We start from the raw sequence: 14,919 nt of genomic DNA on the forward strand, positions 1-14,919 counted from the left end.
GGCTATTGCTTGATCTATGCTTCTTATCATCCTGTACACCCTAAGAACAATAAAAAACTAATTCTGAGCTATGACCTCAATGGAAACCACATCTCGGTACTGTCCGTCGTGACTGGAAGCCCATCTTGAGGGTGCACTGAGCAGAAACAAGAGTTAAATAAAGGATCGTTTGATATGACAAATAGTGCAGTAGTTGGTCTGGTGACTGTGGAACAGAAAATGAGGCAGCAACACATGGCCAAGCCATAGGCTCCCTCCCACTTACTGAGAAGGAACATTTACCTTATTTTACTGCTATTATCCGGCACATACTAAGTTATAATTGAATTATTGTTCTGCAATCACTTTACATTATCGTCAAATGTCAAAATGTTACACAAAATTCAACTGATCAAATGATAACTGCTTGGGAAAAATCTGAATTCCCAGCACGAACTGGGAGTGGCCAAGTACAATCCCTGATTCAGAAAGCACATCACTAGACTCGAAGGAGTGCAGAGGAAATTTACAGGGACGTTGCCGGATATCGAGGGCCCGAGTCAAAGGGAGGAGGTCAAGTAGGCTAGGACTTTATTCCTTGGCATGCAGAGATTGAAGGGTATAAAACCATGAGTGTTCATTTATGATCAGCATGAACTCGATGGGCCGAAGGACCTGTTATGGGATCTGTCATTAAGTCCTACAGTTCTCAGGCACCCCAGGAAGGGGAATCCTCAGTTCCACACCTGTCCTGTTGTTTCCCATTAGAATTTTAGCCTTGCTTAATGAGATTACCTGATCTCAACAATCCACAGTCTCAGTCAGCTTAATCTATCCTTGTACAATAAGCGCACCATATACAGCACGTACGCAGTCCTTTTATGCCCAACTTATCCATGCTGACCACAGCCCTAACCATTGTTCCTTCTAAGCTGTGCAGGTACACGGATGCACAGTCACTGAAATGCTCCCGCGCGCATAGCCTTTATTGCTGCATAGCTGGAATAAAGACAGACAAGAAAAGGTTTATGAAACGTGAGAGATTTTCCTTGTTGTACTGCATTTCATTATACCTTTCAACTAATAAATAAAATCAAAAATATCTGAGTTTTCAATTTTCATTCTAAATATTCATAGTATGCATATTACAAAAAAATATTTAAAGTGCCTTAGTTTCAGGCCATGTAACAATTTCCTGCTCGGAGCAATGGTTGGTCCGTACAGTTGTAAAGTAAATTAGAGGGAATGTCGATCCTAACTACTCTAATATAGAGGCCTGCATCCCTCAATGATTGTCCAAATTCCTTTTATCTGCCTCCACAACTTCCTTTGCCAGCTCCATCCTTATCCCTCCACCCAGGGCATTCTTATCTGACGAACATTTTGGAGCTGTTTTGAAGAGATAAATAAGGGGAGATATGAAGGTAGGGCAGTGGATGTTTTCGCTATGGACTTCAGCGAAGTCCCTTTGACAAGGTCCCTGGCTGACTGGGAGGTTAGGTCACAATGGATTCAGGGGGAGCTGTCTGGTGAATTCAGGACTGGCTCAATGATACGATGCAGAGAGTGATGGCTAAAGGTCTACTCTTCAACTGGAGGCCTGTGACTATAGAGATGACCCGTGTCAGGCCCTCTGTTATTCTTTATTGATGTAAATTCTTTAAATAGGACTGTACATGGCACAATTAGCAAGTTTGCTGATGCCACTAAATTAGGGGATCTAGTTGATAGTGAAGCAGTTTACAAAGAATTACAACTTGATCAGTTAGCAGACAGGCTGAGGAAAGGTGAATGGATTTCAGCTTGTATAAGTGTGAGGTGTTGCATCTTGGAAGTCAAACCAGGATGGGACCTATACAGTGAATGACAAGGCACTGGCAAGTGTTGTGGAATAGAGGCACCTGGGATTACAAGTGGATAGTTCACTAAAAGTAAACAGGGTGGTGAAGGTGGCATTTGGCATGCTGCCCCTTCATCAGTCAGGGTGTTGAGTTTAGCAGTAGGGACATTATGTTGCAGTTATATAAATCATTGGTGAGGCCACACTTGGGTATTGTGTAAACTTTGGGTCACCCTGTTATAGAAAAGACATTGTTGATCGGGAGGGTGCAGAAGAGATTTACAAGGATGCTGTTTGGTCTAGGGTCAAAGGAAGAGGTTGGCCACCCTGGAGTTCAAGAGAATGAGGGGTGACCTCATAGAAGTTTAAAAAGTCATGACGGGTATGGATAAGGTGGATGGTTATTTTTTTCCCCCCAGGGTTGGGGAGTCTAAACCTAGAGGGCACAGATACAAGATCAGAGGGGAGAAATTGAAGGGGCCTGAGAGGTAACTTCTTCACACAGAAGATAGTGAGTACCTGCAATAAGCTGCCGGAGGAAGTGGTTGAGGCAGGTGCAATTACAAGATTTAAGAGGAATGTGGATAGGTACATAGAGGGGAGGGGTTTGGAGGGTGATGGGTGATTGAGACCAGCAGGAAGGTACTGTTGTCAGAATGAACCACTCGAGCTGAAGAGCTTGTCTCCATTCTGAATAGCTCTGTGTCTCTGAGCTTATGACCATCTGTATGGAAACCTCCATCAGGTCAGCTTCATATCTCTCCCCTCGACATCTTAAACCTGAGATCTTTCGTTTAAGACTCACTCACCCTAAGAAAAGATTCTGACTACTCCACTTCTACCCCTCATTCTTTTAAAAACCTCTGTAAGGTGACCCCTCAACCTCCTTTGTTCCAGCCTGTCCAATCTCCCTTTGGAAGGAAGACAATCCAAAAGGCAGCATCTTCATTGCTCCTACTCCTGCTAATCTTACTACTGGGGTGGCATCCAGAATTGTACTTAACACTCCCACGTGGCCTGAGCAATGATTTATATAGCTACAGAGTTGAGATACCAACTATCATACACCTTGCCCTGGCGTCTGAAGCAAAACATCATGAATGTCTTCTCCTTCGCCCTCTCCATCTCTGTAGACACGTTCAGGGACTTGTATCCTGAGTCCCCTCTGTAAATCAGCACTCCTGACATCTTTGCCACTTATTGTGTATGTCCTGTTAGAAAGTAATGTTCCAAAATACATTACCTCACAATTCCGTCTGGATTAAATTCCATCTGCCACCTTTTTGCCTTCTTCACCAATGTTTGTGTTGTCAGCAAACTTATTGCTGAGTTCATTGACCTACTCATCCTAGATATTTGCATATATCTATAAACGATCAGTGTCCCAACGCGCATCACTGGTTACAGATCCAGTCAACATCTGCCTCTTGCTTCCTGTCATCAAGCCAATGCTGCATTCAATTTGCCTTGGATACAACATGACCTTACTTTCTGGTCAGGATCCACGTAAACCATATCTACTACCCTGCCTTTAATAATTTCCAAATTACTCCCTCTAAAAGCAGATTTGAGAGAGAAGTTTTCCCTGCGCAGAACCACACTGACTCCTAGGAACCAGCCTGCTGAACTGTTCTGTACTCCTTATTCATTAGAATATCTTTCTGAAGATAGGGAGACCAGATCTCTACACTGCAGAAAGCAGAAGGTTGCCCTCAGCATTCCGGAAGTTTCCTTCCCAGTATACCAACGTTAAACCATACTCTGCTGCTTGAGATCAATCGTTCAATCATGCGTTCCCTGTTACAGGACAGAACACATTTCTGGAAAAGATCACATTTTGCATGTCAAACTAAACCCAATGTTTAACAATAGCATAAAGAGCTGTCTAACTGGGGAAAGGATTGTTCAGGGGGAATATTTGAGGTTGTCTCCTCTGGTGATAGCGCATCAGTAAAATGCTCAGAAGTTTTCTGGGGATACTATCGAGAACCCAAGAGTTAAGACAGATGGGACACATTCAGTCGATTGACCTGTGCATTTTTGTTGTCAAACATGATCTACACAGATTTACAGAAAAGCGATAGCGTTTGATTCATATATCAGCCGTGCTCAAAAAATCCACATGCAGAAATTAAACTTCCCCTTTACCCAAAAGGTTAAAGAGTTGACTTTAAATTCAAAGAAATGCAATGTTTGTCAAATCCACACCAACTCCTTTACAAGCGTGTCCTGTGGTGAAGAGAGGAGAGAAATGCAGGAACTGTTGAACTAGCTGGCAAACAGACTGTCACAGCTTTAGTGCAGTTTGCTCTCCAATTAGCTCAGCTGAAGACAACAGAAAACGTGCACTCACCTTTAAATGACAGGCGTAGTCTCGGATGGCTGGTGTCACCTGCGTTGCAATATTGCAGGCTCAGTGTAAGCAAAAGCCACAGTGTCTCCATCAGTGACATACTGCTGAAGATTTTCTCTTTCACCTCCACCTTCACTTCACATCGGAACTATGTTCATCCTCTCTAATTCTCTCTCTCTCTCTCTCTCTCTCTCTCTCTCTCTCTTTCTCTCTCTCTCTCTCCACCCAGTGTCAGAATTACATTTTATCTTCTGGTCTACACCATCTGCCTTATATTTCAATCTTCTGGAAGCCTGATCCCACCTCCCTGGTGTTTTCCAAATCCTTCACTCTCTGCCAAGTAGTGAGCTTTGGTTCACCTTTCACCTCTCCTAATTGGAAGCAAGAGGTTCCTCCTGGCCTGTGCTTGCCCGCAGCAGGGGTCAGTGCTTCCAGGGGCTGCAGTGGCGAGCTTGTGAAGCATGAGACCTAGAGCAGAGACCCCGAGCAATGCACGCGCCGATCTCTGATCATCCCTCTGCCTCTCTCCCAGATCCAAAGCCCCCTGGTGTTACGTGGAAGAATGCCAAGATATATTTATGGGTCACAGTAAAAGACAGAGCAGCCTGTGCTGAACATTTAAAGTGCAACTCCGTACTTTAATGATTCCTAATGAAAGTTTTATATGAGGTAGTGAGGCTTTAATTCTTTCATAAGTTTTAAAGTTACACAACGCTTTGGCCAGCACTTAGTAACCAATGTGCAGCTTTACTGGAAGAAAGCTGAGTTAATTATGTTTTTCAGCGTAAGCAATAAGCCTGCATAAACTGAGCACTCGTATAAACACTAGCTTTATTTGTCATCTGCACATCGAAACATTGAAACACACAGCCAAATGCGTCGCTTGCACCAAATCAAATCAGTGAGGGCTCTGCTGTTGCTTCCAGTGCCAACGCAGCATGCCCTCAATTTACTACAATTACCCACAATTGACCTTGGTCAGACCCCACTTGGAGTACTGTGTTCAATTCTGGTCACCTCACTACTGGAAGGATGTGGATACTATAGAGAGATTGCAGAGGAGAGTTACTAGGACTGGTGAGTGTACCTTATTAGAATAAGTTGAGTGAACTCGGCCTTTTCTCCTTGGAACGTCGGAGGATGAGAGGTGACCTGATAGGAGTGTATAAGATGATGAGGGGCATTGGTCACGTGAAGAGCCAGAGGCTTTTTCCCAGGACTGAAATGGCTAACACGAGGGGGCATGGTTTTAAAGTGCTTGGAAATAAGTAACGAGGGTGAGTCAAGAGTGAGTTTTTCACAATGAGAGTGGTGGGTGCATGGAGTGCACTCCTGGCAGTGGTGGTGGAAGTGGATACAATAGGGTCTTTTAAGAACCCTTAGATAGGTACATGGAGCTTAGAAAAATAGTGGGCTATGCTCTAGGGAAATTCGAGGCTGTCTCTAGAGTAGGTTACATGGTCGGTACAACATTGTGGGCTGAAGGGCCTGTAATGAGCTGTAAATTTTTGTGTTCTATGTTCTGATAGCCCTAACTGGAAAGTCTTAGGAAACCAAAATGCACATAGGAAATTCATGTGTTCACAGAGAGAATGTACAAACTCCTTACAGGCAGTGGAGGGAATTGAACCTGGATCAGTGATTGCTGGTGCTGGTATAGCATTACACTAACTGCTATGTTACCAGGCCGCCCCGTTGATGACCAACAGCACTCAGCTCCAGTTCCCTGAAGACTTTGTTCAAAAACATGCCAGGCAGCTTCAGTTATCCCACAGAGCTTCAAGAGCTCCCTTGATGGGCATTTAACCTTGCCTTGTGTTTCAGATTCAATGGTTGTGCTGGCTGGTTTATCCCTGTTGTGTTCTTTGGCCTGACACTGATGGAAATGCGCAGACTGACTGCACACGTTGAGGTGGTCTGAAGCTCCAGGCCAGCACAAGGCAAAACTGTGTATCTGCCCAGTAATTGCTACTGAAGAGACACCCCAGACCTGTCCCTATCTGCTCAGCAGCAGGCAGGGGGATGTGGGCATCACTGACGCTTCAAACTAACTGCAGCTAGCCCTTCACCTGTGGGCAGGGCTTAAATTAGGTGGGATGGGACTCGAAGTTTGACAAGCAGAGAAATTAGGCCTCACCCTCCTGACATCAGAGAGCCTGGTCCTCCCCAGCACAGTTGCACAGTGTGGCCGTCTGCTTGGAGAGTCAAGGTTTGTAAACGAGGGTAGACAAAGGGTCAGGAAGTACACTTTATTAGGTACCCCTGTACACCTGCTCTCTAATGCAAATATCTAATCAGCCAGTCACGTGGCAGCATCCCAATGCAAAAAGCATGCAAACATGGTCAAGAGGTTCAGTTGTTGTTCAGACCAAACATCAGAATGGGGAAGAAATATGATCTAGGTGACTTTAATCATGGAATGACTGTTGGTGCCAGACTGGGTGGTATGAGTATTTCAGAAATTGCTGATTTCCTGGGATTTTCATGCACAACAGTCTCAAGAATTTAGAGAAAATGATGTGCAAAACAAAAAAAAAACACTAAAAAATATTTTGGTGGGGGAAAATGCCTTGTTAATGAGAGAGGTCAGAGAAAATGACCAGACTCGTTTGAAGTTCAAAGTACATTTATTATTAAAATATGTTTTCATTTTGCAGTCTTGAGATTCATCTGCTTACAGGCAGCCACAAAGCAAAGGGACCCAGAAGAATGCATCACAGAGAAGGCCATCAACCTCCCAATGTGCAGAGAGAAAGAAACAAATGGTGTCACAGGCACAGTGCAGAGTTGAGTTAACACCATGGAGCAGTAAGCCAAACAACCGGCCTGTCCCTTGCATCTGCCCCTAACACCCCAACCTTTTCAATCTGGTCCTGTGCTTAAATCATTCAAACAGCGGATTGTTCCTTGCTCTCAGACCTGGCCCCTGTCGCTTCAATATGCCCCATGGCCTGGACCCCCCCCCCCACCTTGATTTGGCCCACACCAACCTTTCTAATTCAGCCTGGTGCCTAAATTGATTAAAACTCAAGCCTTTCCTCACCCTGACTCTGCCTCACCACCGCCTCGACACTGTCTTGCCTCCACTCGCTTCGACTCTGCATTGTCTTGCTTCCCTCTACTCTACCTCACCTCCGATTGCCTCTACGTTGCCTCGCCTTGACTCTGCCTCAACTCTGTCTCTCCTCTGCTCACCTCGACTTTGCCTCAGCTCCACTCACCTCGACTCTGCCTTGTCTCCTTTCACCTTAACTCTGCCTCGACTCTGCTCACCTCGACTCTGCTTCGACTCTACCTTGCCTCTTCTGGCCTTGACTCGGTCTTGATCCTGCCTCACCTCGAGTCAGGCTTGCCTCCATCTCGCCTCCGCTCACCTTGCTATTGCTTGTGGTGATTGTTTAGCAGAAGAAGCTTTTACTTATAAAGTAGCTTCTCATTTTCTTTGTTTCACTTGCCACCAATAAATAGTCGCTGACAGGAAGGCGACAATAACTCAAATAACCGTGCGTTACAACAGTGCGGTGCAAAAGAGCATCTCTCAATACACAACATGTTGAACCTGAAAGTGGATGGCCTACAGGAGCAGAAGTTCATGAAGATACACTTAGTGGAACTTTACAAAGCACAGGAAATGTCCAATGAAGTGGTCACTGAGTGTGCATAAACAAGCAATCTATCACCAGCGAACTGGGACTAATGGTTCTCACTCTGACAGCATCATTAAAACATGATTTTATCACTGATGATTGGGCACATATGCTCTGCATAAAATTGTTGCATAATTTCATACAATAAACACACTTCAAAAATCTTCAGTGGCTTAAAGATCTGATGATGCCTTGACAAGAAAAAAATACCAGGACGTTGTCTGGATTAGAGGGCCTGTGCTAGAAGGAGAGGTTGGACAAACTTGGGCTGCTTTCTCTGGTGCTTTGGGGGCTGAGGGGCTGAGGGGAGACCTGACAGGTGTTTATAAACTTATGAAAGGCAAAGATTGAGGAGACGGAATCTTTTCCTGAGATGGAAATGTCAAATCATTGTATTAAGGTGAGAAGGGGAATGTTTTTCTCAGCGTTGAGGGGACCTGGAATGCATTGCCTGGGCAAGAAGAAGGACAGAGAGCATAGTAACATTTTAGAAGCATAGACAGACACAGGAATGAGGAAGGAATAGAGGGAGGTGGATCACATGTAGACAGATAGGACTCATTTAGAGTGGAACATTATTAGTACAGACATGATGAGCCAAACAGCCTGATCCTACTCTGTGTTCTGTGTTCCAATTTACTTAAGATTACAAAAATACGAAAAGTAGGAGTGGGGCAGGCCATTTGGCCCTTTGTTTCTGTTCTGTCACTTAGTGAGATCTTCTGCCTCAATGCCACTTTCCACTACTAACCCTTTCTTCCTTGTTTCCATTGATAACTGTCATTGCCCCAAACATCCTCCATGATGAACCGAGACCAGGATCATCTCAATACCCTCCCCACACCAACAGGGTTGGTTCTTTTGGTAGGGGGGAGTGTTGCGAGGTCCGGTCACATCATTATTCAGCTGAGCTGGTGGGAACTCGATGGCTCCACACCAGTCCGTTGGATGAAAGCGGTGTTGTGGCTACCATGTGTGAGAGTTCCACAAAGAGTGGCTGTTCACAGTGTGGATTCCTCGAACAACACTGCTGGGTTCCCTGTGTTTCAATGCAGCCCAGCAAGAAGCTCCCAAAGGGATACACAGCAATAGAAGCAGCACTCTACTGGCTACAGGGAAGAATTGCTACTGAGTGCCAGGATGTGGTACGGGAGATAGTTTGCTGGGACTGTGAGGGATAATCTGGTGGAACAGTGTTGTCAGAAGGTATGTTCTTTGTACAGGGTAGTAGAGAAGTAGATATTGGATTAGGCTCCAGATTGTTATTTTTATTGTGTTTTGCCCTGTTGGTTTTGCTTCCTTTAAGCTTGCTTGTATTCCATCTGTTTGTCTGTAAATATTTAGCAACTTGCAGTACATTCGTTTCTCCAATTCTGTCATTTCTTTTTCTGTGAACCTGTACAAAAGGGCCAGCCTGCACTTGAATTGAAAGGGGACCAATATTCTTGTGGGCAGATTTACCTGAGCTGTTGGGAGTGGTTTAAACTGATATGTGAACCATGACGACAGAGCTGAGGATGAGCCAGCAGGTTTACAAGCAGATGATGGGTGTAACATGAATGTAAGGAAGGACAAGCCAATGATTGGGTACAAATGCAGACAGAGCAAAGAGTTAAATTGTGCCACTGAGGCAAAATTCAAAAAGGTGAAGAATGCAGGGTTGAAGGTGTTGTATTTAAATGCGCGTAGCATTCACAATAAGGTGGGCGAACTTGTGGCACAATTAGAGATTGGTTGGTATGACATTGTAGGCATTATTGAGTTGCATCTGAAAGAAGGTCATAGTTGGGAGCTTAAGATCAAAGGATATACTTTGTACCAAAAGAAGGCATCGGAGGTGGTGTGGCTCTGTTGGTAAGAGATGGAATTGCAACTTTAGAAAGAGGGTCAGAGAATGGTGAATCTTTGTGGGTGGAGTTAAATAATTGCAAGGGTAAAAAAAGCAAAATGGGAATCATATATAGGCCTCTGAATAGTAGCCAAGATGTAAGGTTAAGATTGCAAAGGGAGCTGGAAAAGATATGTGATAAGGGTAATAACACAATTGTAATGGGGACTTCAATATGCAAGAGGATTGGGAAAATCAGGTTGGTGCTGAATTGCAAGAGAGGGAATTTGTTGAAAGCCTATGAGATGACTTTTTAGAGCAGCTTGTACATGAGCCTACTCAGGGAAAGGCTATCTTAGATTGAGTGTTGTGTAATAGCCCAAATATTATTAGGGAGCTTAATGTAAAGGAACCCTTAGGAGGCAGTGATCATAATATGATTGAATTCATACTGCAATTTGAGATGCAGAAGCATAGCTGACATGTATCAGTATTGCAATGGAATAAAGGGAATTACAAAGGCTTGAGAGAGGAGCTTGCCAAGGTGGATTGGAGAAGGATACTGGCAGGGACGATGACAGACCAGGGATGGCTGAAGTTTCTGGGAACAGCTCACAAGGCGCAGGTTAGGTAAGTCCCACAAAGGAAGAAGTTCACAAATGGCAGGGGTAGGCAACCATGGCTGACAAGAGAAGTTAAGGACTGCATAAAAGCCAAAGAAAAGACATTTTAAGGTAGCAAAATAGAATGGATAGTTGGATGATTGGGCAACTTTTAAAATCCAACATAAGGCAACTAAAAAAGCTATCAGGAGGGAAAAGATGAAATATGAGGGCAGACCAGCCAATAATATAAAACAAGATAACAGAAGTTGTTTTAGTTATATAAAGCATAAAAGTGATATAAAGAGTTGAGAGTTGATATTGGACCACTGCAAAATAATGCTGGTGAGGTAGTAATGCGGAACAAAGAAATGGCAGATAAACTTAATGGGTACTTTGCATGTGTCTTCATTTTGGAAGCTCTAATAATTTGCCAGAGGACTGTGAGTGTCAGGGAGCAGGAGTGAGTGCCATTGCTATTACAAAAGGAAAAATGCTAGACAACCTCAAAGGTCTTAAGGTGGATAAGTCACCTGGACCAGATAGACTACGGCCCAGAGTCCTGAGAGAGGTTATTGAGAAAATAATGGATATTTTGGTTATGATCTTTCAAGAATCACTTGATTCTGGCATGGTGCCAGAGGACTGGAAGATTGCAAATGTCACACCACTCTTTAAGAAGAAGGAAGGCAAAAGAATGGAAATTATAGACCAGTTGGCCTAACCTCAGTGGCTGGGAAAGTTTTGGAGTCAATTATCAAGGATGAGATTTCGAGGTACTTGGAGACTAATGATAAAATAAGTCAAAGTCAGCATGGTTTCTGTGAAGGGAAATCTTGCTTGACAAATCTGTTAGAGTTCTTCGAATAAGTGACAAGCAGGGTGAACCTTGGAGATGCAAAGTTTGTCATTTACTTGGATTTTCATAAGGGATTTGATAAAGTGCCACACATCAGGCTGTTTAACAAGGTAAAATCCTATGGTGTTACAGGAAAGGTACTGGCATGGATAGAGGAATGGCTGACAGGCAAGAGGCAGCGAGTGGGAATAAAAGGAGCCTTTTCTGGTTGGCTGCCGGTGACTAGTGGTGTCCCTCAGGGTCAGTATTGGGCCCGCTACTTTTCACATTGTTTTTCAATGATTTAGATAGTGGAACACATAGCTTTGTGGAAATGTTTGTGGATGATACAAAGATAGGTGGGAGGTAAGTAGTGCTGAGGAAGCCATGTGATTGCAGCAGGACAAATTGAAAGAATGGGCAAAATAGTGACAGATGGAATGTGTATTGGGAAATGTGTGACAAAGCATTTTGATAAAAGGAACAGTAGTGTGGACTATTATCTAAATGGGGAGAAGGGTCAAACATAAGAGGTGCAGAGGGACTTAGGAGTCCTCGTGCAAGACTCCCAGAAGGTTAACTTACAGGTTGAGTCTGTGGTAAAAAAAGGCAAATGCAATGTTGGCATTTATTTTGAGGGAAATAGAATATAAAAGCAAGGAGATAATTCTGAGCCTTTATAAGACACTAGTTAGGCTGCATGTAAAGTATTGTCAACAGTTTTGGGCCCAATATCACAGAAAGGATACGTCGTCATTAAAGCGAGTCCAGAGGATGTTCACGAAGATGATTCTGGGAATGAAGGGGTTACCGTATGTGGAGCATTTGGCAGCTTTGGATCTGTACTCAGTGGAATTTAGAAAAATGCAGAGGAATCTCATTGAAACCTACCGAATGTTGAAAGGACTAGATAAGGTGGATGTGGAGAGGATGTTTCCTATGGTGGAGGTATCCAGAACTAGAGGGTACAGCCTCAAACTTGAGAGGCAGCCCTTTAGAACAGAGGTAAGGAGGAATTTTTTTAGCCAGAGAGTGGTGAATCTGTGGAATGCTCTGTCACAGATTGCAGTGGAGGCCAAGTCCATGTGTATATTTAAGGCAGAAGTTGATCGTTTTGTGACCGGTCAGGGCATCAAAGGATATGTCAAGAAGGAATGGGACTGAGTGGGATCCGAGATCAGCCATGATGGAAGGGCAGGGCAGACACGATGGGCTGAATGGCCTAATTCTGCTTCTCTGTCGCATGGTCTTCTGGTCTTATGGAAGGTGAAGCGTGAGTCAGCCGTACCTTGTCCACAGGTTTATTGTCCAAACTGATTGCAGTACAAAAGGAAAACTTGTACTCAGCTCTCTGGTACTCCAACAGTGAGTTACTTTTAGCCTTGCTTGTAGGTGCAGGCTGACCCTGTACTGTGGCAAACATTGTAACCAGCACTTTTGTACTTCATTATTGACTTCCAAAGAACCTTCTGGTCAACATTGTCTCTAGATCCAACACAGCTGAGATGCCCCAGGGAAGAGGTAAGTACCTGTTGGGGAGTGGCCAGGAGTAACCAGGAAATATCTGTGGTGACATAGGAATGGAGAAGATACCCCATCCCCTTTAAACTGGACCTATTACCCTTCTACCCTCACACTACCTGACAATACTTCCTTCCCTCCTCTCTGAACCACTCCCATTCATCTCAGGTCCCCAGTGGTTTAGACTCTGAGCTTTGAACCGATGGATGGTTCAGATCCAACTTCCATCACCTATCAGATACTCCAGGTGTCTGACTAAGACCCATCTCCCAGCGCCTAATCAGTAAGTTCCCTACAAGACACACAGAAGCACTCACACCCGCAGACTGAACAAGTGGGCAGCGGACAGATGTGTTAGCCTGCTACACACATTGGTAGCCACTGGTTAATGTGTGGAGGATATTGAATGACAGAGCTGGAATAATGGCTGGGTTTGATTTCAGAGTAAAGTTCGTTGGTTGCTGAGCGATGGACCTGTCTGGGTTATGACACAGTCTCCATCTTGTGGCCTAGGAAGAGGCCCACAGCTTTGTCCAGATCAGGGATTGTATGGTGACATTTATTCCCGCACGACACCTCTGACAGTGAACATTTACCAACACCAGCACAGTCGTGGTGATCAGGCGCTTGTTCGGCAGCACTCTGGGAATGTGACAGTTGTAATTACAGTCGGATTTCTGACTCACACTTATATCAAATGAAATGTTGTTTTTGGAGATCAATGCACATTGTCCGGGAACTCCCTGTCATCAGTGTCAATCCCCAGATGTGTAGATTTAATCCTGGGATCTATACAAAGAAATTGCCCCTCTATCTTTCTCACACTCTCTCTTTCCCGCACCATCCTCTCTCTCTCTCTTTCTCTCTCCCTCTTCCTCCCTCTCTCTTTTTCCCCTTGTAGATTTTATAATTCTCTCTCCAACTTTCCCTCTCTCCCTCACTCTACCCTTTCCTTTCTTCTGCTTCTCTATCCCTCTCCCTCTCTCTCATGGACCCTCAGTGCAAAATCTGCATGGTCTTTCATGGACCCACAGTGTGAAATCTGCACGGTCTCTTGGCTGTTGACCCTCTTTCACTGGCTATTGGTGTACTGGCATCCCCCTACAAAAGTCACATTGATGATCTTGATCTCTTTTCACCAGTGTTGGGAGCTGACCGCTGGAGGGGGTAAATTTGCTGAAGTGTGACAATGGAGATAAGACTGCAGCTTTCTCCTGCTAAAACCTGCTCCATCCTGGCCGGCAGCTGTGGAGAAGGTGGATCTCTGAGTGCCTGGGATGTGTTGGAGCAGCTGAGGAAGATCAGTCTGGTTGAGCTCCGGTCTTAGCCCCATTCAGCGGGCTTGCCACTCTGTCTCTGACTGACTGACTGCAACAGAACCAGTACAGGTTCAGATTCGGGTTTACAATCAGCTTCAGTCTCAGATTCAGATTCAGAATCAAATTCAGTTTTATTTATCACATGTACATCTACGCATACAGTGAAATGTGTTCCTTACATTAATGACCAATACAGCCTAAGGACGTGCTGAGGGCAGACTGCAAGTGTCAGCACACATTCTGGCTCCAACATGACATGTCCACAATGATCAATACAGAACAAAACAAAACTGCAACAGCAAAACAAACCACCTTCCTTTCCAGCACACGCAGCACCTCACACACATTCCCCCAACCCCAGGCCATCTCCAGGCCTTAGCCCTCATTTTACTTGAAGACTCGCAGAGATTGTGCCTCTGATTTCCTCACTTCCACCAAATCGCTGAGCCAGAGCTCAGACCATCGGGCTTCTAATTTCCTCAGGTCTGCTGACCCAGGGTTTAGACCATTGGGCCTCTAATTTCTGCAGTTCCCAGGCCCAGGGTTTAGACCATTGGGCCTCTAATTTCTGCAGTTCCCAGGCCCAGGGTTTAGACCAATGGGCCTCTAATTTCTGCAGTTCCCAGGGCCAGGGTTTAGACCATTGGGCCTCTAATTTCTGCAGTTCCCAGGCCCAGGGTTTAGACCATTGGGCCTCTAATTTCTGCGGTTCACGGGCCCAGGGTTTAGACCAACGGGGCTCTCATTTCCTCATTTCTGCCAGCTACACAAACCCACAGCTTTGGCCACTGAGCCTCGAGCTCAGGACTTCCAATCGACCTTCAGGCTTCAATTTTTGGTCTCAACCCCAGGACTCACCAATGATGGGACCCTGAACTCTAGGCCATGAACTTTAGACTTGCTTATGACTGAACAGTCGCTACTTGGAACCCTCATGGAACTGGATGTTATCACTTCATTAGTACTTTGAAAACTGCAGCCACTTCTCCGTA

The 14,919-nt window shown here is 44.8% G+C and overlaps 1 protein-coding gene across 3 annotated transcripts in view; it reads right to left on the reverse strand.

The window, feature by feature from the left end:
• Positions 1 to 4,662, reverse strand: part of LOC132403740 (semaphorin-3E-like) — a 152,552-nt gene extending 147,890 nt beyond the window's left edge. For 2 of the 3 annotated variants that reach the window (XM_059987383.1, XM_059987385.1), the window contains exon 1: positions 4,173 to 4,662. In XM_059987383.1, the coding sequence (XP_059843366.1) occupies positions 4,173 to 4,272 (100 nt within the window). In that variant the 5' untranslated portion in view covers positions 4,273 to 4,662. The remainder of the gene's footprint in view (positions 1 to 4,172) is intronic. The other variant, XM_059987384.1, reaches the window with a different exon arrangement.
• Positions 4,663 to 14,919: the final 10,257 nt, after the last annotated feature.

Source organism: Hypanus sabinus, chromosome 13 (assembly GCF_030144855.1).
Source record: "Hypanus sabinus isolate sHypSab1 chromosome 13, sHypSab1.hap1, whole genome shotgun sequence".
NCBI lineage: Eukaryota > Metazoa > Chordata > Chondrichthyes > Myliobatiformes > Dasyatidae > Hypanus > Hypanus sabinus.